The sequence below is a fragment of the Artibeus jamaicensis genome, unplaced genomic scaffold (assembly GCF_021234435.1).
Source record: "Artibeus jamaicensis isolate MK-2021 breed Jamaican fruit bat unplaced genomic scaffold, CSHL_Jam_final contig_233, whole genome shotgun sequence".
Classification (NCBI taxonomy): Eukaryota; Metazoa; Chordata; class Mammalia; order Chiroptera; family Phyllostomidae; genus Artibeus; species Artibeus jamaicensis.
The window spans coordinates 19,257,260-19,278,883 of NW_026521486.1; the positions used below are offsets into that span (position 1 = coordinate 19,257,260).

Here is a 21,624-nt window from a genome sequence, read left to right on the forward strand (position 1 = left end):
TTAACACCAATCAGGCAGACATAAAAAGAAATTTAATATGTTGTGTGAAAACTATTTTCTGACTAAAATAGTTGTTTAAAAAACAATAAACACCACACACACACAGAATGAGGCAGAGTTCTAATATACTTCAGTACTTGTTTTCTATTTGTTACAGTGAGATTTTCGATCCACCAACAATTACAGTATTTTTCCATTTCCAGTAAATGGGCCAGATTATATGTTAATCATAGTATTTGGAGGAAAGGAATACAAGAATCTGATATATAGTCATTTGAATACTTCCAATCATCATTTACATTTGAGAATATTTTTGGTTGTGATACTTGCACACTAACTTCCTCTTTAGTTTCTGTGTAAGAATCTTGCATTTTTACCCAACACAGCTTTGGACTAGTAATGTATAGCTGAAGCGTGGGGAAGCAGACCTGGACCGAGCCCTGATCCTTCACCTTCACTGAGCTGGGTGGCCTTAGGCGACTTCCAGCTTCTCCTGTGCAATGTCCTTACCTAGAAACTCGGCGGGATGGGGATGGGGATTCTCTTTCTAACTCTTAACGTTTTGTGTTTGTAAAATATCAGCTGGACCAACTATTTTTGTACAGAATTATCCTTAGCCCATGACAGTAGTGTCTGGATTTTGGAATCGGCTCCATTATTTTGTATTCAAAGATGCATGTTGGGATGTTTGCATTTTTCCTAGGGCATCCATCCCCTCACACAGAGATGCTCAATTCCAATTGAAAAATCTCACCATTTGTATCCTAACGAAAGTTTAGATATTTTTGAGAATTCCAGAAATATTTTTGTTTTTGCAAGCATTGTTTTTTTATCCCTGCTATTTAATGCCTGGTTTAGATCAATTAATTATTTAGTCACATTTCAAATTGGTGCCTGTTACTTCATTTAAGGATGGCAGTTAACTGATCTTGAGTTGAAAGTCCTGGGCATTTTCCAGTTCTCTTACCTCTAGGACTTCCATATGGTACAGAATGATGCCTTAGAGTGGTGCCTGCTGGGGTTTTTTTTTGAAGGAACAGAAGTTATATTCCTGTTAGTAGTACTGCTCTAAACTACACAAAATAATTTAGTGTTCGAAATTGTTAGCATCAGTTCAGTTCAACAGTGATGAGGTTTCTGAAGAATCTTCCATTCATTGTATCAGATTTTTTTCATTTCTCACCCTCAATTTAGTAATGACCTCCATTTCCACAAGCAAGGCTATATACCTGTACACATGACGACACCTCGTGTTTCAGAACTGTTCCTGCAGTGTTTGCATTCATCACCAGTCTGTGAGCCCCTTCCAAAGCGTGGGCTTTTTAAATGTGACAGTTCCGGGGCTTTGGGGAAACCTTAACTCAGTGATACAGGAAATGTATCAGAGGGGTGTGATTCTCTATGGATGGAGAACAGGGAGAACCAAGGCTAATTGTTTGAAAACAGATTATGCGAACCTAGAAAATATTCTGGGGGTAGGACAGAATGAACTTGATGTAGCTTTTCCATCTCAGGTTTTTTTGTTTGGGAGGAGTCCAAAAGACTGTAAACGGCTGGGAGGCTAGCCTTTCACATCCCTTACAAAAATGCACTTTCGAACATTTTTTATGGATGTTTATTGTCTAAATATGGCTTAGTTTCTTCTTATAAAAACATTACTTGGACATTACATTTATTGAATTTCAGTTCAAAAGAGATTCTAAGGCAATTCTTATAATTGAAAGCAAAAAAAAATAATATGACTATGCTTTCATATTGCCTACTTGTGAAAAACAATGAAATTCTACTAGAGTTGTTTGATACTAATTTTTGTCTTTCAAACATTTTCTCTTAATACTAAAAATATATAAATCATTTACATAAAACTAAATGCAAAGGAAGGCACAGCTGGTTAATGGTGTACATAATACATAAGCACAGTTCAGCATATGCAGAATTAAAGAGAAAAAAGCTTCACATCCTTAATTAGTTACACTGAAAACCATTAAGAAAAGTTCTTCACTGTCAACAGTGTTCAACACTTAAGAGCTAAGAGGATATAAAAAATATTAAAATTCGCTTAATGCAAAACAGATTTCATATATACTTGAATATAAAAAAAAGTTTTTAAAATGCTAACATATAGACCATCCATGTTATGAAAAGTGCAAACCAAATTAACAGGGTTTCACAAAGTCCTTCTCATGACACAGGTAAACTAGCCCATGGGGACAAATTTGTTTCATCAGTTAATGAGTCTTTAGTTGTGGCCAGATGTCATCAGGACTTCTGAGAATTCGACGAAAGCAGTACTGGAGAAGCAGCTCTGTCCAGACTGGGGATTGGCACTGGCATGTGGCCATTGAGCAGTGTTGGGAACTGTAGGGGACAAAAGATTTTTAAAATAATTATTGCACATCTACTGGGAAGAATTTGAGTACTTTACTTTCCTAGACAGACCATAGTGGATCAGTTCCATTATCACCTGTACCTGTGATACAGGTAAGTTGCAAGTTATTTTACAGAACAAGCTGGAAGACGACAATGAGGTCAGGATTACATACAGCAAACAGGTGAAGGCTCAGAAAACATCTTCATTTTATATGCCTAGGCTACTAGAAAAAACATGTACTTTATATGTTGCTAAAGTATATTCTAACGCTATTTTTAAAAAAGATTCCAAGTTATGTAGAATGTTGATTTTTTTTCAATATTAAGAAAAAGAAATTAACTGACTCTTGGCATGTAAATCAGTAATTTTAACACTGTATTTTGAAATTGGCCATCAGTTTTCCAGAGTACTACAAAGATGCTTCCTAGTAACTGTTAAAAATGAGGAGTCGTCCTGGCTGGTGTGGCTCAGTGGATTGGGTGCTGAGCCCAAAGGGTCACTGGTTTGAGTCCCAGTCAGGGCACATGCCTGGCTTGCGGGCCAGGTTCCCACTACGGGGTGCACGAGAGGCAGCCACGCACTGATATTTCCTTACCTCTCCTCCCTCCCTTGCCCTCTTTAAAAATAAATAAAATAAATTTTTAAGGAAACGAGGAATGTTTCTATCTTAAAAGATTTAGAAAGCAAGAATATTCAGGGCTGCGAGTATTCTTTCTAATTAAAATAATAATATGAAAGTTCATACATTCCAAATTAAATTTAAGGAATAATGTTCATTTCTGTATTGGTAATGAAGATGATAAGTAGAATAAAGATACATGCTTGGATGGCTTTCAGGTCTAGAAGAAGGACAGCTGCTATTAGTCCGAAGTGAACAAGAATAATTAAGCCTCCACTAGATTTCCATTGTCTAGGATGGTGTGTGTCACGATGATCTCCTGGGCTCTTGATAGGAATTAGATATTAAACTTCACTTAAACACTAAGTATCAAACTGAAGAGCCTGGTACATGTTAGAAGTACAACAAATATTTGTAAAACAAGTAAATATATTTTTGTAATTTTCAAGCTATTTCACATAACTGGTATGGTCTACTGCCTTACAGTTAACAAACGGTTGTCATTTCATTTGATATCTAGCACCTGTAAGGTAAGTTTGGTTTTCCTCATTTTATAGGGGAGAAAACAAGAGTTCAAGTAAGTTCAGGACTGTCTAAAGGTCATGGCTAATAAGCAGTAAAGCCAAGCTTTCAACTACACTTTCTGTGCCAAACCGCCCAATTTATTTTTGGCAGGGCTTGGGAGGGAAGTGCTCTTTCGTTACTGTTTCAGTGTCACTAATGGTTATTCGCATAGTCTAGGTTTCTGTTTTCTGACACTTTGGAATTTTAATTTTTTTTTACAGAATTGTATCCATTTCAACTGGGTTATAAAATCTACTCACAAGTCTGCTCCTAACCACTAATCCCATTGATTTGGAGCAGTGGTTTTCAATATTTTTTAACTCATGGCACACAAACCAATTACTAAAATTCTGCAGCACATCAAAAAAATATATATTTCTTAGTGCTCTGACAAAAAAGTAGGTACAATTCTGATTCATTCACACTGGACAGCTACTGTTGTATTGGCTGTTGACAATCTAAGGGAAAAGAGGTCAGTGGCCCTGACTAAATGGTCAGGTGTTGCATGTTTTCACAATTCTTGCAGCTTACCAGTAAAATCGCCGACTCAGTGAACACTGGAAGAACAGGTTTTGGTTTTCTTATTTCAGTTTATTTGCATCTTCTCTCATTTTGTTTTTGTCCATTTTGCATTTTCAAAACAATCAGCTTTCAGTTTAGTGTCTTTTTAAAAATATACTAGTGATTTCTGCCCTTGGTTCTCTGTTTGCCTACACTCAGTTGTCACAGTTTCCCTTGATGAGCCTGCTTTTCTTGCACGTTTCACAGTCCTCTTTACTGACTCTGCTCCTCCGCCACCCCACCCTTGGTCCCTGTTCTTAAACTTGCAACATTCCCCAGACTTAAATGTCCTCAGCCTGCCTCTTCTCCTATACTGGACTCAATAATCAATTTCTTGTTGGTTAGAGGTACCTGCCAATGCCTCTTCCCCACCAAACTTGCTCTCCTGTGCCCATTTTTCTCAGTGAGAGTGGTGGCTGGGAGCAGTACAACCCTGAACTTGAGTCGAGCTCTGCAACGTGTGATCAGGGTAAACTGAAGAAGAAGCAATGTCTCTTGACCTTGGCTTCTGTATTCAAATAGAAGTGTTTTGAGTATTAAATGAGAAACCACAGAAAGTGCTTAGAACAATGGCTGGCATACAGTAAACATTAACCACGGCTATTAATAGCACTTCCAGTCTTTTAATCACAGTGATCTTTGCCTCTTCTTAATTTACATTGCCTACTTTTCACACCCAACCAAAAGTCTTCCTGTCGATTTTACTTCTAGAGTGTGTTCTAAATATATTCCTGTTTCCACTGTTCTCCTCTAAAAGATTATTCTTCCCTCAGTCTTTGGAATAGTGTAAATTTCCTCACATCTTCCTGACCCTTACACTTTCTTTCTCTTCAGTCCTTCTTCCTCCACACTAATATCAGAGATACGGTTCTAAAACAGAGATCTTGTCATACTATCTCCAGCTTTAAAAGCTTCCACGGCCATCAGGTGAAGAGGTCAAGGTAGGAACTCCACACAGTGTTCAAGTCCTACAGCTGCATCTCCAGCCTGACTTCCCAGTACCTTCCTGCTCAGACTCCATGTATTTCACGTTCATACCATGCTACTCTGTTAATCTAGAATGTGCTTCACTGTTTGGTAAAATTCTGTCCCTTCTCAGCTTAGCTCAGGTGCCACTTCCTTGGAGCTTTTGTCCGGGTCCCAGCTGGAAAGAGCTGGTGTTTGTGGGGTTCTTCGAGTATTTGTTTACACATCTATTATTCACAGGTTGTGTAACCCCTAAGTCTCCACCTGAGAGCATGACAAATACGTGCTGGGTTAGACTTGTTGAATTAAAAATTGCAGAAAACATTCTCAATTGAAAAGTTAATCAGTCCCACCTTGTTTCAAGATGTATCTGTACTTTACTAGGCTTATTCCAGATTGGATCCAAATCTGTTTCAAAAATGGAACAGACATCTTGTAGACAAAATGCCAAACTATTTGAAACGGGTCTCACTTTATTTGTAAATCAAGATTGTATATTTAGATTTAACACAACATGTGTTTGTCATCTCTCTCTAAAATACATCTCGATTACAAAGCATACCTCTTCCCAGAAAGGGAAATAAATTATCTTCTCTTTCCTTCCCTTAAATTCTTCAGTGTCTGCTATAACAAGTCTACCAGGGGACCTTCTGTGCACAAACTTACCAGCTCTGTCCACTGTTACTCTAAGGATTCTGATCTATTTTTCTAATCCTCACAACTGGAAATCTGCCCGCATCAAGGGGTGTCCAACCTTTTGGCGTGTATGGGCCACACATAAAATTCACAAACACTAACGAAAACTGATGAGTAAAAAAAAAAGTTTTAAGTAAATTTACAGTTTTGTGTGGGACCACATTCATAGCCATCCTGGGCCATGGGTTGGACACCCTGGATAAACATACTCTATTTTATTCTTCCTCCAACATATTTACAGCACATGTGAAAAAGGGTTGTTACTTTCAAGGAAAATTATTTGCACTGATTTCAGAGGTGGCACTGTGATACTCATTGAAATTTTGTAAACCCATCATTTGAAATACCTAGTTTTAAAAATCACAGTATAGGGAGCATGTGAGCTCTTGCTCCCTAGCATAGGTCATTGTTTGGCTCAAATTCCTTTAAAAACTGCCCCTCGAAAAAGTTACTCCTCTTACCATGTTCTGTTACCATTTTCAAAACTACTGATTTCAACTTTCACCATACGCAACTGCTCTTATTACAGGAAGAGGAATAGTATTTGAAAAGGTTTTTCCTTAGTCTCATGGACCCCAATCAAAAAGAGGGTCCAAGGTCCTGTTAGCCGTCCAAACACAGTTGTGTTTTGGGGGCTGTACAGGGGTGGGCAACAGTAGGTGTAGAGTTTGTATGGGAAAGAATACAGTTTTAAGAAAGAATAATGCAAGAATAAACCCCGTTTCCTATATTCACACCTGCGAACCTACTTCTGCCCACCGGTGTATTCCGAGTGGCTCAGGAGAGAGCATGGGCCCATTCTGTGAAATTACAGTTCTAACCAGGCAGCGCTCAATGCAGCCATTTCTTCCACAGAATCTAAATGTAAACGGGAACGGCTGGTCTGCGGTGGCTCTCGGAGTGTGGTTCCCAGAGCAGCAGCATCACTAAGAACTTAGAGAATCTTGTCCTCTGGCTCATGCCAGGCCTTCTCCTGGATCAGAAACTCGGGTGGGGCCCAGCACTCTGTCCTGGCACACCTAACAGCCACTTCTGTTGCATGCTAACTTTGAGAATCACTCGTTCATAGTCGTGACTGAAGAGGATGTACACATCTCCCTACCCACCCCCCGAGCTCCAGATAGCGTGATAATGTACAGAATCACTGCAGACTTGCACCACTGTTACCGCGGGGATTAACGGGCTAGGAAAGGTTTAGTATCCAAGGCAAGGTATGCCAAAGAACTCCCAAGTAATAGTTCTCCGTGGCTTCCTTGGGAGGTCACCAAGCCCTGCAGCAATCAGGTGGTACAGTTCCCAGTCGGCAGGGAAGGGAGCATCCGTTCATTATTCACGAGTGTCTTCTGCCCCCTATATTAGAGTCTCAGTTTAGAGTAGCAGTGCAGTCCCTACTCCGTGCAGCGTAATAGGCAGATGCACCACGCAACTCTGCTCTGCTCGTGAGCTCTAAAGCCACAATACTGCTGCTCCAACCTGGAGAGTTTCAGGAAATAAGGTCCTTTGGCTCCCCATCAAAAGACTGCAAATCTAAAATTTTACCAAAACCCCTTGCTCACTGCTTTTTGCTTGCTTTTTCTAGTTTTTGTTTCCCTGCCGGAGTAACAACAGTGATGAATCAACATGTTGGCTGTGCACAAACAGCTCAGCCTCTTGAGATGGGAAGAAGGGCCAGGGAGAGAAACCTGATTACCCCAGGACTACAGTGACATCGTGACACCCTACCTCCACCCCACTAGGAAACCAGAGAAGCAAGATGGCAATCAAAACCTCCTTAGTGCACCCGCCCTTCCTCAAACGAGACCCCGAGTCCCACCATGTACAGTTCCTTGCTCAGTGGAGGTGTAAATGTTAACCCTTGGCAAGCAAAGTGACCGACAAAAAAGCATGGAGACCTGAACTTTTTAACACTTAACTTTCTTCGACATTTCTAGACAAACTCTTATGCATTTATTCAGTTCATCAAAGATAATTACTGAGCATCATTTGTGTACCAAGCAATGTGTTAGATGCCGGAGGCTCACCACAGTGCACCAGAAGCCGTTCTGGCCTCTCAAGGGCCCACAGTCTAGTGGGGGAGATCGTCAGATGGAACAGGCCATCGTAATACAAAGTGGTGCTGGATGCAACAGGACCGGAAGGAGTACAGCTCCAGTGGTGTGCGCCACACTGGGGGGCAGGGACGATAGACAGAGGAGGCTGGGACTAGGTACGGAGGGAGCTGGCACTCGATCCAGCTTTGCTTCAAGCCTGTCCCTAGGTAGGATCCTTTCCGTCCTAGCCTCACATATTCAAACGGTAACGTCTTAGGGTCAGTGACTAACAGGCGAAAAGGAAATAGTGATTTCCACTTGCTAGTAAGTGATGCTACCCGCAAGATCCTAGTGTGTGAATGAATAATGACTGTGCTTACATAGTACAGGGAGTTTTGCCAGATAAAGCTGCTAAGACTTAGTTTTCAACCAAATGCCCTGGATACTCCTTGTTTTGTTACAGAACAAGGTGAACGTCCTTATATATCATACAGATAACTTTTCTATTGTAGTAAAGAAAGATCGTTCGCCATTTTTAAGCCATGTCACCATTGACTAATACATTAATATTTTTAAAAGTCTTCTGAGACTTTTATAAAATACTACTTTTATAAAGTTTTGCCTTTTCCTTGATAAATACCCAGTTTTCATAGTCAATGAAAATTCTGGAACATCTTAAGGAGTTGTTGCACATGTGGGCACCTGCAGGGAATACTCCATTTCTGCCCCGTTGAAAATGCCTGGCTTTGAAGGCTGCCTGCCTTCTGTGTGCCGCCCCATTACCGTAAACTCCCTGTGGAAACCTCACACCTTAACCAAACATGGGGCGGAACCCACACCTGTGCAGGGTCCCCTGGGAAACACATTCCTTAGAAAGTCCATTGTTTAGAAGTTTGTTTCCAATGGCTCACCTGGAACAGCGTGTTTGGCCCTTGCAGCCGGGCGGGACTCAGTGGAGCAACTGGACTGAGGCTGCTCCAGAAATGTATGCTGGACAGCAGCGGACTCGGGGTCAGGAGCAGTCCATTTGGTGTCTAGCAAAGAAAGCACACAGACAGTTTTTGACAGGTTTTATCGCCCAACTGCAGTGACGATCCGCAGCGTGGCTAGGTGCACCGCCGTGAACCCAGAAACAGCCTCACCATCTTAAGAAAATCCTACAACTCTAATTTCTGCAAGGCTCAGAGCACTATTTAATTGTTATTTTCTTGAATGCTGATTGTATTAGCAATTTTTGAAAGAGAGGTATAGACAAGTTATCTTCCCTTGAACATTCTAGTGGAAATCTCAAGTTTGTATGATATCTTCAGTGTGCCCCCTGCTTAGATGAAACAAGATTTGGTGTACCGCAAAATAGGGTCCCGTTTAAGGGCTTGACTTTTTCCTGTCTACATTTTCTTAGTTTTCTACAGTGGACACCCATGACTTGGGTTACAAACACAAGCATGTTTTTAAAAGAGCCTCCCAAGCTTCATTTTCCCCTCTCAATGGCCCTTTAATGCTCTAGGATTTGCTGCTAAAATACCCTGTAGCAGCTTCTTCAAAAGCTCTGAACTAGGTTTTCCAGATTTCACTCCGGATGTGGGGCTGATGAGAATTCATCTCCCTGGCAATGGTCTGAAGGGGGAAAAACAAATCCTTTCTTGTCAGACTGGGTGTAAAGCCAAAACGCTGGGTTTCCCGGGAGGATGCCAAGGACCGCATTTGCCTGCACACACTCAGCAGGAGTCCTGGCCTGCAAGCCAGCCAGCAGCAGGCAGGAGAAACAGCCCGCCCCAGCTGGCGAGTCTGCAAGGCTTTCAGCAAAGGCACACTACACTCCCTTGCCCAGGGCGGTTTTGCCCCTGTGGTGACTAGGAGGAGCTCCTCGGTGGTTTTGTGACATCAGTAGGTGCTTTGTGTAAGAGGAACCACAGTTCAGATTGCATCATGCAGGATGCTAACGTGTTACATCTCCCTAGAATCGACCTAAGCAGCTTTGTTAATCATTGAAGAGCATTTGGCTTAAACACAAGTTGAAAGTTCTGCTCAGAGGAATGGAGACAAACACCCAAAGGTTCTCAAACTGTGAAGACGCTGAAAGGTAAACTAATTTATACCTAATTGTTTGAGTGTTCGGCTACACAGAATTTTCTACACGTTGAATGACCTATCAGGTTACTAAGATAAACACCTGTTTTGGATAAGCCTCCCATCTGTTCTAATCTAAGGCAATGTCACGAGTGTGCCCTGGCCTAATGGTTAAGACTTAACGGTTCTGCCCAACCGAGCTGACGGTGTGTCATCCCACAAAGCAAAGGTCACTGGTTTGATTCCGGGTCAGGACACATGCCTGGGTCATGGGTTCAGTGCCTGGTTGGGGTGTGTATCGTAACCGATTGATATTTCTCTCCCTCTTTCTTTCTCCTTCCCTTCCCTTCTCTCTAAAAATAAATAAAATCTTTCCCAAAGAAGACTGAACAGTTCAGCACAGGCTCTGCCAGTTTCGGAACCACTACTTAGCTAGGCAACAGCTCTATACCTAGTTTCCTACTCTCTAAAATAAGGAGGAAAAATGCCTACATTAACAGGATTATTAAACAAGATGACCTGTGTAAAGCTCTTACTATGTACCCGGCAAATGCTCAGCAAGTGTTGAAGACGGTTATCACTAGTAACTCACTAGAGGTCGACCTGACACACTAAATGCATTCCACCTGTTCATGGGAGACACTCTCAGCTATAGGTAGAAAAGTACTTAATGTTGTGCAACAGACAAACCAGTTTGGTCAGCTTGTACTTGAAGGCTCCTGTCAGTCCTGTAAGGCTCAGGTGACCTGAGAACTAATATTTGCATGTTTTGCGAGTCCGGTTCCAACCACAGCCACATCAACGTGTCACCACCAGTGTGTTGCGAGCCTCCTCCTTCACCCACCAGCGGAGATCTCAGAGCTCCGAAGAGACGCAGCTTCTGAACAACAAAAGCTGGCTAGCCTTCTCTCGCCCACGGCCATGAATATACACCCATTCTTTTTTAATCCTTTGGGCCATATACAGAGTGTAGCATTTATATTTCCACAGTCTAAAACTTGTACCCATGTCTGGATTTGAGAGCTTTTTCTAGGGGATATGAGACACATTCAGAAGACAGTAGCCCTCTGTTTCTCATGCGTAATGTCTGAAATGCCTTTCATAATATATGCAAATGAGCATCGTGGAGTGACTTTATCCGCTCCTCTCCCTCCCATCTCTGACCTCCCTGAAGGTCCTGTGGCCTTCCAGAAAGAACTGCTCGGCTGCTCTTTCAAGGAACGTTTTTTGCAAAGCCTGCCCTGGGTTACCTCTGGTTCAGTGACGGCTTTCAGGGAATCTCTCCATGGCTCCTGGAATCAGGCAGGGAGGGCAGAGCCCAAGGTCTAGAAGCTACAGCAAGAACCAACAGCAAAACCAACTCGCTTCCTCTCCCATGTGTCTTTTGAATGACAGGGAGCTCCTGACCCTGGAAGACTCGAGGCAGGGACCAGCATTCACTTTCAGGGGGAAAAACCCGCTACCAGGGTCTCATTCTCATCCATCCTCCCTGCTTAGCTCTTCCACTTAATAGTGAGTCTCCTAAAAAGCTCACACGCCTGAGCTATACCCTGGTGCGCTGGTGTCCGGCCACGCCACACCTCAGTGCCTCTGACCTCCTCCTCCCACCCACCCCTGCCTCCATCTGCTCGTCAAAGTGCCACCAGCTCAGAGGAGACTGTCCTGCTGTCCCTTCAACCCGATGCTGCTTCTCTTTTTTTCTGAGTCCCTGTAACACTTTACAACCACCTTTTTTAAAGCATGTCCTGCCTCATGGTGTGGCAGTAATTTGCCTGTTTTTATTATGCCTCCGTCTGTAACCTTTCAGATCCCGCCGTTGCTCCTCTCTCCTCCTGTGGCACACAGCTCCTCACTGCTGGGTGAGCTGAAGCCATCAGCGACTCCAGGTGTGCACCCTCGCTTCTCACCTGGAGTGCCCCACATGCTCAAACGTGAATTCACCTCCTCCTTTCCAAATCCAGTGTTTGACTATCAAAGTGCCACCACTTAACTGTCCACTCAGGAAATCCTGCACATGGTATGTGTCACGTGCGGCAGACGCAGTGCCACCCAGCATCCCCGTCACCAGGATGCAGAGCGCCTTCCTCTCGCCACAGCCCCCGGGCATGGTCTGTGGACCCTTCCTTGAACTCGTTCCTCTTTATTCTACTCCTGCTGCGTAAGTACAGCCTCCTTAGCCACAGTTCTGGGTTCCCCCAGAACCTGGTTTCAGACACTCCCTCATTTCCTTATACAAACCGTCCTACACCGCTCGGTATGTCCCGAACTTATCCAACAGACATGGAAACCCACAGAATCTCGCCAACCAGTTCTGGAGCAGAATTCACTCCAGAACTTCCCCGACAGCCCAGCCCGTAGCTCCCCGGCTGGACCCACGCCACAGGCGCACTCATCCGTCTCCACGGCTGTAACCACACCGCACACACTGGTGACTCCCCGACGTTACCTCCAGCCACACACTCCGGACTGCACTTGCAGCCAAACAACGTGCAACCTTCCCCTTTGTGCGTATTCTTCCCCCCGGCTCCTCGGACTCCGGTGCAGGTTCTGCCCTACCGCCTCCACACCCGGTCACCAAGTCCTACCACTGCATCCCCTGGCGTCTCTCAGATCTGTCACGCTGGCCCCATCCCACTGTCACAGCCTTCGATCTTCATCCTTTCTCCCCGGGAATATTGTAACAGTGGCCCGGCCGGTCCCAGCCTCACTGCCACCTAGCCGTGTCGTCAGGGTGACTTCTCAAACGCAGTCTGGACTATGTCACTCGTGCCCCCTCTCCTAGGCCTTCATCTTTCAAATCCCGCCCCCCCCCCCCCCCCACTTCCTAGGCTACTGTACTAGGCCATTTCACATCTCATGCCTCGGCTCCAACTCTAAGTCTGCCTCCAACGCCCCCTTCCCCCCTCCGCCAGATAACTCGCTATGGTCCCTCAGCACCCGCCCAGGTGTGGCCCCCTCCCCGAAGCTCTCCCAGCACCCCGCCCCCCCCCAGCACACCTTCCTCCTCAGCCTTCCTCTTGGCCTGTGTATTCCTTCTGCACCACATCGGGGACACTGGTTTAGCCAACCTCAGGGAAGTTACTGCTGCCGGGGATGACCTAATCCGCGGTTGTAACCCCAGCTCCACACACGGCAGCTAATACCTCAGTGCCCGGCTTGTGTTTGCTAAACTGGACCCGATGAGCCTCCCCCTTCCAGTCCTGAGGTGCTTCTCTGACTGTGCACTCGGCCCTTACGGGTGCTGACTGGTCTGTGGGTTTACCTTGTCACGGCGAGGTCCCTTGGTCATAGAAATAGATGCTTTGACTTCTGGCGTTCTCTCTGTGGCTTCAAATCACGCTCAATAATTATTTGTTGACAGTCTAATAGGAATTTTTGTTTCCTTTGACTTACACCTCCAGCAGCTGTTACTCTCCCATCAAAACAAGACTGAACTACTGAGCCAGTGGGTGGGGCCTCTGAAACACCACCTTAACTTACGTGCCGCCCCTTCCCCTCGCCTCCTGGTCAGCAGCTGTGCACCCGAGAGCAGCACCTGTGTCTGCCGAGCTCACCTCTGTACACCCAGGGGCCTCGCGAGTGGGGGGAGGGGAGAGCAGGGGTTATTCAGCAATTATTTCCCAAATGAGTTAACTAACAGTAGCCGTGCCTGAGTGGACCGACTCAACGGGACAGGCGAGTGCTGCTGAGCTGCATGGCAAGAGCATTTGCCAAGGACTGGATCCGGGGCTCTGCGGAGCTGGCAGGTCGTGAAGGAGAGAAAACGAGGCTGTCCGTTGTACCAACACACTTCTCTAATCTGAGTCTCCCACGGATGCCAACAGAATCCATGACATTGACACTTAGGGGTTCAACAACACCCACAAGTGAAGAAGGGCCATAGTGAATCCCCAGAAACTTGACGCTCAAATAAAAACGTGGTTTTTAAGGCCTTTAAAAGAGAAGCAGACTCACAGAGACGTGTGTGTGTGTGTGGTACTGAGCGTGCTGACCTTAAGGAGACAAACAGAATTCCCGAGGGGCCCAAGGGCAGGTACAATACGTGGCAGGAGAAACAGAGGAATGAGGGTGGGGTGGGGAGGAAGCTAGGGAACCATGAAGAATCAACAGAAAAGGCAAAGCAGGGAGAGGAGATGGTCCCCGGGTGGGAGGAGGGGCCCGGAGCTGGGACAAACAAGAGCATGCAACCAGGGGTGCCGAGTCACGCAAAACTGCCAGCGATGCCATCGATGCCAAGCTCCCAGGACAACCTCGCCACTCAAGGCACGGCGTGGAGAAAGCTGCAGGCGGAGCAGGGGAAGTGTGAAGAGTGAGACAAAGGAAAGAGCAAGCTTCGTTCCTTCTGTGATAATGGCAAGAGAGAGAGAAAGACAGGAACCCCGCGGAGCTGGGATGGGGTGCAGCACGCCCTGACTGCGCCTCAACGCACCCCTCCGTTTTCCTCAGTTCCCACCTTAGGGCTTCGGCTCGGAGTGGTTACGTTCAGTCGACTGGGAAGTGCAGGAAGGGGTCTCAGCATTTCAGTCCTCAAACTGTCTCCACTCGATTAGTGCTAAGCCAAGGCTGCTGCTACTAGAATCAGCCCGAGGCAGGTGTGCTCAATGGCGAGTTCGTGCCGCAGTACCTGTGCACACCTGAGTCGGGCATCTTAAACAGCACACGTGAGGTTAACAGGGGTCTGGCCACAAAGCCTCTGGTTCTGAACGAACTTTGTTAAAAGATGAGGAAGAAGAGAGTGAACAGGAGAGACGCAGGGAAGGAAGAGGGACCGAAGACAGATGGGACAGAGGATCAGAAGTTCCAGCCCCACCGTCCGGGCTGCCGTGGCACCTGGCTCGGTCCCCGGAGGGCGTCACATCCTGGCGTCTGCCCTGTGTCAATTCCGCAGCCCCTGCCATCAGAGACAACACCCTTGCTCTTCCAGCAGCCATCCAATATGACCTTGAGAGTCTGGCAGTTGTCCCCTTGGCAGCTAAACTCCAGCTTTACCACCCGGTACCCAGCTGGCTTTGTAGTCCACCTTCCAGTTCCTCACAGTCCGGGTCTCGGGGGCCTTTGGGCTTCTTCGTGTCCGTCTGCACTAGTAACCGGGTTTCCCCAAAACTCATCAACGAGACTCACCAGGGCCCAGCACACGCACCACAAGTATGTTTGATGGGAGCGGCGGATGACTTTCCCGCACGTCATTTTGCAGATGAAATGTCAAACCTGAATGTGGGCTCATCCGAGGTGTGTGGCCCAGTAAGGTCCCCAGAGGGCACCGGCTCGTGCCAAGACTCTGCTCACCCGCCCTTCCTCCTCCCACATTTCTAGCTGGAAAAGGACTGCGAATTATTCTTAGAATAAATAAGTAAAATGTAAAAAAACAGTTCTTGGAATAAACTAAATTCTTGGGAATTTTACTTTCAGGGTATGAAGTTATTCCAGCCCAGCTTCCACCTGTTCTAAGGCCACCATTAAGAAAAGTCGACAGGAGGTTCCCACAGGCAGCCAGGCTTACACGCAAACAGAGTCACGCAGAGCAGGAGGGAGCCGTGCTTCCGTGACACCAGTGCCAGGCCGTGCCTAGGCCGGGAGGGGAACCGGAGCTGCGGGAGTGAGCTGCCGCTGCCCCCGGAAACAGCACCCCAAACCCCTACCGTGAGAGGGGGCCTCCAGAGCCGACCTGGGAGCAAAGGGAAGTCTGACTCCCGTCCCCGGAGGGCAATTTCAGGGGCCCCGCCCGCACTGTGGTGGGCTCCTCAGAAAGCCAGTGCTGTGTCCGCTGCAGGGCAACCTGTGACTGGGTCGGGCTCGGGGGCACACGCAGCCGTTTTGGGGGGATGGAATCTCAGGACCCGAATCCTACACTGACTCCGGGTCTGCCCTAAACCCTCAGGATAAAACCCCACTAAGTGTGACTGATCACGGCTGTGTAGCTGAAACTGTTACAAAATAACATCGGATGTAAGCGCTGTCAGCAGATGAAACTACATGACCGTCCTGTCTGACCTCAGGGGGCCCACCGGGCGAACACCCTCAATGCCCGAGTCCTGCCCCTTCTCTGCTCTCTCTGGTTTCTCCCTCACTGCTTCTCTCCCTCCCCGTCAGCCACCCTTGGCCACCCACACCTGTGCCAGGTACAGAGTGGACGCTGCTAGAAGGTGAGGGCACCTCAAGTCCTGAGAGTGTGCCATCTCCCAAAGGCAGCCCTGGCCTGCTTTGAGCCTGTTCGGAGCATCGTGTCGTGTGCTTGCTTCTCACGCCACCCCCGTCCAGAGGCGCCCCCCCTCAGCCCAGGCCCCCACTGCCCCTCCTCTGTCCTGGGTCCACACCCGGCCCTTTGCCTCCCTCCTTCGGGAAGCCCTGGTCCCCTTTCTGGGACTCCTGCCACCAACTCCCTTCCAGCGTGAACCCTCACAGGATGGCTGAGGTCCATTAACTCCCATCTGCCCAAGGCACAGGGTCACCTGGCTTTCCTAGGCTTTCCCCTCCCTGCGTGTAGGCCAGTTCTAGCAGCTTCTAGCAGGTTCTGAGATTTGCATCTGTTCATTTGCATCCACCCTGTGTCCCCAACTCACACCAAGGTCCCTCCTCTCCTCATCCCTGCCTCTGAGTCCCACTGAGCAGAGCCACCCTGAATTCGCTGTGCCCAGGTCCAAACCCACAGAGCTCACCCGAGCTGATTCCCTCCCGCACAACTGCAGGGCTGGCAGCCGTCCCAGTCGGCTCAGAGACAGTGGAACAGGCTCTCGGGGAAAGCAGATACTGAAATCAGAGTTGGCCTGGCCTGGCGTGAGACCTCGCTAAACCTTACTCGGCAAACACAAAGCTGGCCAGGGGAGGGGATCTTTAGACCGTCCACCCTGGCCCCACTTCTCGTGTTACTGTTCTCAGGCATTTACTCAGCAGTCCTCAGTCCCTGGACAGTTTGCTCTGCTGACACCAAATCCCTGGGCCACCAACTTGCAGGGAAAAGCCAGAGAGGAAAACAGCCAAGAGCTGCTTTCGGCTCTTTGCAGACTTACGACCAAGGACAGCTAGGCGTCTCCCCAGAGAGCAGCAATGCCCAGAGCATTTTCCTTAAGAGCATGAATCCTGGAGAAGAAATAATGGGTTCAAATTCGCTTCTACCACCTATTAGCTGTGCGACCTCGGACCAACTGGAGCACCTGGAGTTACTTTAGCACTTGTGCCTCAGTGACCTCAGGTGGAAAAATGGGGCAATAACAATATGTACCTCATGGAGCTAAGACATAACCAAGGGAATGCAGTGTCCAGAAGAGCGCCAGCCGTACAGGGAAACCTCAATATAGGCCAGTGCTGCTAAGGACATCACGGCGGAGAGCACAGACTCAGGAGACAGACTCAGGCTCCTCCGCCTCCAGCCCACCCCCACCCGGCGACGACCCCTGCTGGTTGCAGCTACAGCCCTCTCAGCCGGCCTCTCATCCCACTGAATCCTCACAATCCATTTCCCAGGCATGGAGACAGGCTCAGGGGTCAAGTGCCCAGCCGCGTTCCACCAAACGGAACGGCCAGGAACTGAATCCAGGTCTGTGACCCCAAAGTCAACGAGCATAATGCTGCCGCCAAAACACATCCAGTTGTCCAGAGGAAACAGAACAGGGTTTCCCAAACACGTGCTTGCCTTTTGGCCCTGTAAGTGCCAGCTGGACAAGAAAGAGCATCTGAATATGACATTTAAAGAAAAAGGCTGCCGCCCTGGCTGGCGTGGCTCAGTTGGTTGGAGCACCGTCCCGTGAACCGCAAGATCACAGGTTCAATTCCCAGTCAGGGTACATACCCAAGTCCTGGGTTCTACTCCTTATCAGGTCAGGGCACATGCTTAGGTGGCAGGTTCAGTTCCCAGTGGGGTGTATCCAGAATACAACCAAAGTGATGTTTCTCTCTCACATGGATGTTTCTCTCCCTCTTTCTCCCCCACCTTCCTCTCTCCCTAAAAAAGCAATGAAAAAATGTCCTCATGTGAGGAAAGGAGAGCAGGGGAGAGGAGGGGAGAGGGGAAGGGAGGGAGGGAGGGAGGGAGGGAGGGAGGGAGGGAGGGAGGGAAGGAGGAAGAAAGAGAAAGAAAGGAAGAAGGAAGGAAGGAGGGAGGGAGGGAGGGAGGGAGGAAGGAAGGAAGGAAGGAAGGAAGGAAGGAAGGAAGGAAGGAAGGAAGGAAGGAAGGAAGGAAAGGCTACCTTGTCGTTTGAGTTAATAGCACCGAAGACTTCCACGCTCCCTGGGTTTGCTTTCCTCTCCTGAGCTGACTGGGACCCGGCTTCCTCCCAGGGGGGCTCTTTTGACTGAAGCATCTCTTCCTTGTGTTTGGCGGGACTGTTATGGTCCTCAGAGCTATTTCTTACTAGGGACTACAGGGCAACACAGCCCACACTGACAACTGCAAAGCCTGCATCAGTTAACACCTATTTTCTTATTAACAGAAAACAAATGGCTCTTTATCAATTTTCCCACCAGAGAGGACTGGAAAGTTCCATAAAGCCCAAATGCCTTCTGAAACACCACTGGGTACCCCCTGCCACCAACCCTCCCTAGGAAATCACTGGGTCTGCTCAGATGGTCAGTATGCATGTTCCATCCTTTCATCCCTTCGGGCCACTGAAAGCCAGAAACTAACCAAGCATCCCACTGTGGCCAATATCCTGCCTTTCCTCTTGTGGATACCTGGGTCTGGGGGCGGAAGAGTAACTTCCTTTCACGATCCCACAGAGACTTTGCTACACCGGCCCTCGCGAGCTCAGAGGAAGGTGTTCTGGCAGCGGTCCCTTCCCCTCTCGGTCTGGGTGCGGCTCTTACCTGTGCAGTGAAGAAGGCTGGGGTGAGGGAGCCTGAGGGCAGGGCGGGGCTGTTGAGGGCGATGGAGCCGAGGTCGGTGCCGGAGAGCACCAGCGGAGGCGCAGAGATTTCCAAGCCTTTGGGCTTTTTGGCCTTTGGGGGAAGAGATGGAGACCTGGTCTTGGAGCCCGATGACAGGTTCAAGGGCTCTAGGGAATCCGAGTCATGGCAGGCGGCCTCCAGGAAGAGGCTTCTGTGTTCGGAAGGGAGGGGCGAGTTGGGGGACAGGGAGGGGGACCGAGAGGAGGAGGGCGAGGCCGACGAGATGCTGGCGGCATTCGGCAACATTAAAGAGGAGATCTTGGCTGAGACGGAGGAGGCCAGGAAGGCTTCGGAGGTGGAGGGCAGGGACACCACGGGCCTGCTGACGTGCTTGTCGGTTTTATTGGTCACAAACCTGATGACAGTCCTGACTTCTTCCACGGGAGGGCTGTCCTCTGGTGGCTCCTCCAGCTTCTCCGTCTTGATGGCCTTGAAGGCTTCCGGTGGGTTCTGCAGGGAATTAATGGTGAAGGACGAGTACAGGCCTGAGTGGATGTATTCGTTGCGGCTGGTGCCTTTGAGGGCCGACAGGCCGTGTCTGTGCGCCTCGCGGCCCTCGGGGGCCGCCTTGCAGTCCCGGTCCTGCAGGAGAAGGCTCTCCCGGCTGATCTCCACGGCGTGAGGGTCCATCTTCAGGATCTCCGGGAAGGAGACAAACTTGTACACAAACTTCTGCCCGATCACCTTCTTAATGATGTTCTGTGAATGATACAAAAGGAGACATGGAAAAAAAATCAGTGCGCCGGAGAAACCGAGGCTGAGCTGCGACGGAAGGGGAACTTGTGCTGGCGGAGGCACCAGATCATTCCTGAGTCACACGGCTTGGCTGCGGTGTAGTGGGATGGGGACTAAAGCCGGAGGCAGAATGAAGACCGACGTTCTGGTTCTGCCGACCACTGAGGATGTGACCTTCAGCAAAGTGGCATTTTTAGTTTCCTCACCTGTCAAGTGAGCATTATCATTGTACCCAAGAATGTCATAGCTGCTATTTATTAAGCACTTACTAGACAGCTGCGTTGGTGCATGCATTATCTCCTATAATCTGTACAACAATCCTAAGAGGGAGGTATTATTAAACTCCCATTTTAAAACTCAGGATAGTAAGCTTAAGAGCTCTTAAATAACCCACACAGCCACGTGGTGGGTGAGTGGCAGAGACAGCATTTCCTTAACCATAATACAGTATTGTCTTACCTACCTCTGGGACTTGTGAGAATTCAATGAAATAATAATGGGAAAGCGTTCTGCGAGCTGGAGGGCATTATAGCAACGTAAGTTATTATCACCAAACCCCACAATGTTTTCTTAAATCCTGCAGCCGTTTTTTTTTTTTTTTCCTGTTTTAATTCTCTGCCAAGAAAGCCACTGGAGGAAAGCAAACCGTCTGCTTTGGTGTTTACGGCACTCGTCCAGCAGTTTAAGTTGCTAGCATCCACTTCTGGCCCTTCGGTACACGGCTCCAGTCCTCCAACAGGAGGATCTGCACAAAAACCAATAATCACTGCAACAATTTTCCTGCCCCTCTGGGAGAACGGGCTTCGTACTAAAGGCTGTATACACGGTGCTTGGGGTCTATTACATCGGCACATTAGCAAGCAGCTCCCAAAGCCTCAGAGGGGGTCTGAGGGGCTCAGAGGGACCAAGATGGTCTCCCTGCACCACAAGAGCTGGCAGCGCCATCCTGTGGGAAAAGCCTCAGAAGGTTTCCTTACAAAGCGTCCCTTTAAACCTTGGGTGTGAATGAAGATTTTAAAGAATCATTTGGGGGAAAAGAGCTATAGAAGGCGCTCCCACTGAGTGGCTCGCTGTCCTGGGCACAGTACCCAAGCTCTCACCTGCTCTCACACTAACCCTCTTGGCGGTCTCATCCTTACGATGTCAGCGGAGGGACGTGGAGTCATCTGCCCGAGAGCCACTCACTAAATTCCACTCACCAGGAAGCCTAAGTTTTTTCACAGTCCCACACAAATTTGGGGGGAGAGACTCAAAGAGCACTGTAGCAGAGATGAGTTTTTTACTTGAGCTGTAATTGACATGTAATGTCACACTAGTTGCAAGAACACAACTCAGTGACTTGGTATCTGCTGATCCTGCACAGTGATCACCACAATGAGTCTAGTTAACATCCTTCACCACAGAGCTCCGAAACTTTTCATCCTTGCGATGAGAACTTTTAAGATGCTAACTTTTAAGTTGCTCCTCTCTTAGCGACTTTCAAAGATGAAAGTCAATTAAATTTTGACGTTCCTTTTATGGTCAGAGCGCAGTGTATGATCGTGTTTTTGCCTTCTCTCTTGTTGCGTTACGGCATGCTAACGTGCCTTCATCCATAACTGGCTCCGACATCCCGGAGCAGAATTTAGCCAGCGGTCAGGAGGGAGGGGCCAATTCACCGAGCCAGTGAGGTTGTCGAGAAGCGATTCCTCAGGGCTGCCACTGAAGGGGGTGCCATACAAGGTCCCCAGTCGGCACCGGAAGTCCCACAACACAAACCCGGGCAACGCGACTCAGCACTGCACACAGGACGCTCACCTACTGGCACATCAGATTCCAAGCTGGACAATTCATTCCAGCACCACCCTGGCACCTGGGGCTGCTGCTTAACCTGCCGAATCTCGTTTATTTTGTCTGACCTCATGCTACAGTCAACAGGAGAGAAACTGAAAGACATTTACAGGCCTTCAGAGAAATTTGGGAAACACAAAAGACCCAGCTGGGTCTAACTGGCAGCATCTCTGTGGGCGACCCACCAGGCCTGGGTAGACCATATGCCCGGGGCAGGGCGGGAGGGACGCAGCTCCCAGCAGGAAAGGGTTAAATGAGGTGTCATTTAAACGAGGTGACACCCTTAAATGAGGGTTAAAGGG

The 21,624-nt window shown here is 48.1% G+C and overlaps 1 protein-coding gene across 2 annotated transcripts in view; it reads right to left on the minus strand.

Annotated features, from left to right (window-relative positions):
• Positions 1-532: 532 nt before the first annotated feature.
• ELK3 (ETS transcription factor ELK3) overlaps positions 533-21,624 on the minus strand; it is a 64,894-nt gene continuing 43,802 nt past the window's right edge. Inside the window, exons 3-5 of one of the 2 annotated variants that reach the window (XM_053661660.1) lie at positions 18,677-19,456; positions 8,719-8,841; positions 533-2,358 (exon numbers count right to left, since the gene is read on the minus strand). In XM_053661660.1, the coding sequence (XP_053517635.1) occupies positions 2,260-2,358; positions 8,719-8,841; positions 18,677-19,456 (1,002 nt within the window). In that variant the 3' untranslated portion in view covers positions 533-2,259. The remainder of the gene's footprint in view (positions 2,359-8,718; positions 8,842-18,676; positions 19,457-21,624) is intronic. The other variant, XM_053661661.1, reaches the window with a different exon arrangement.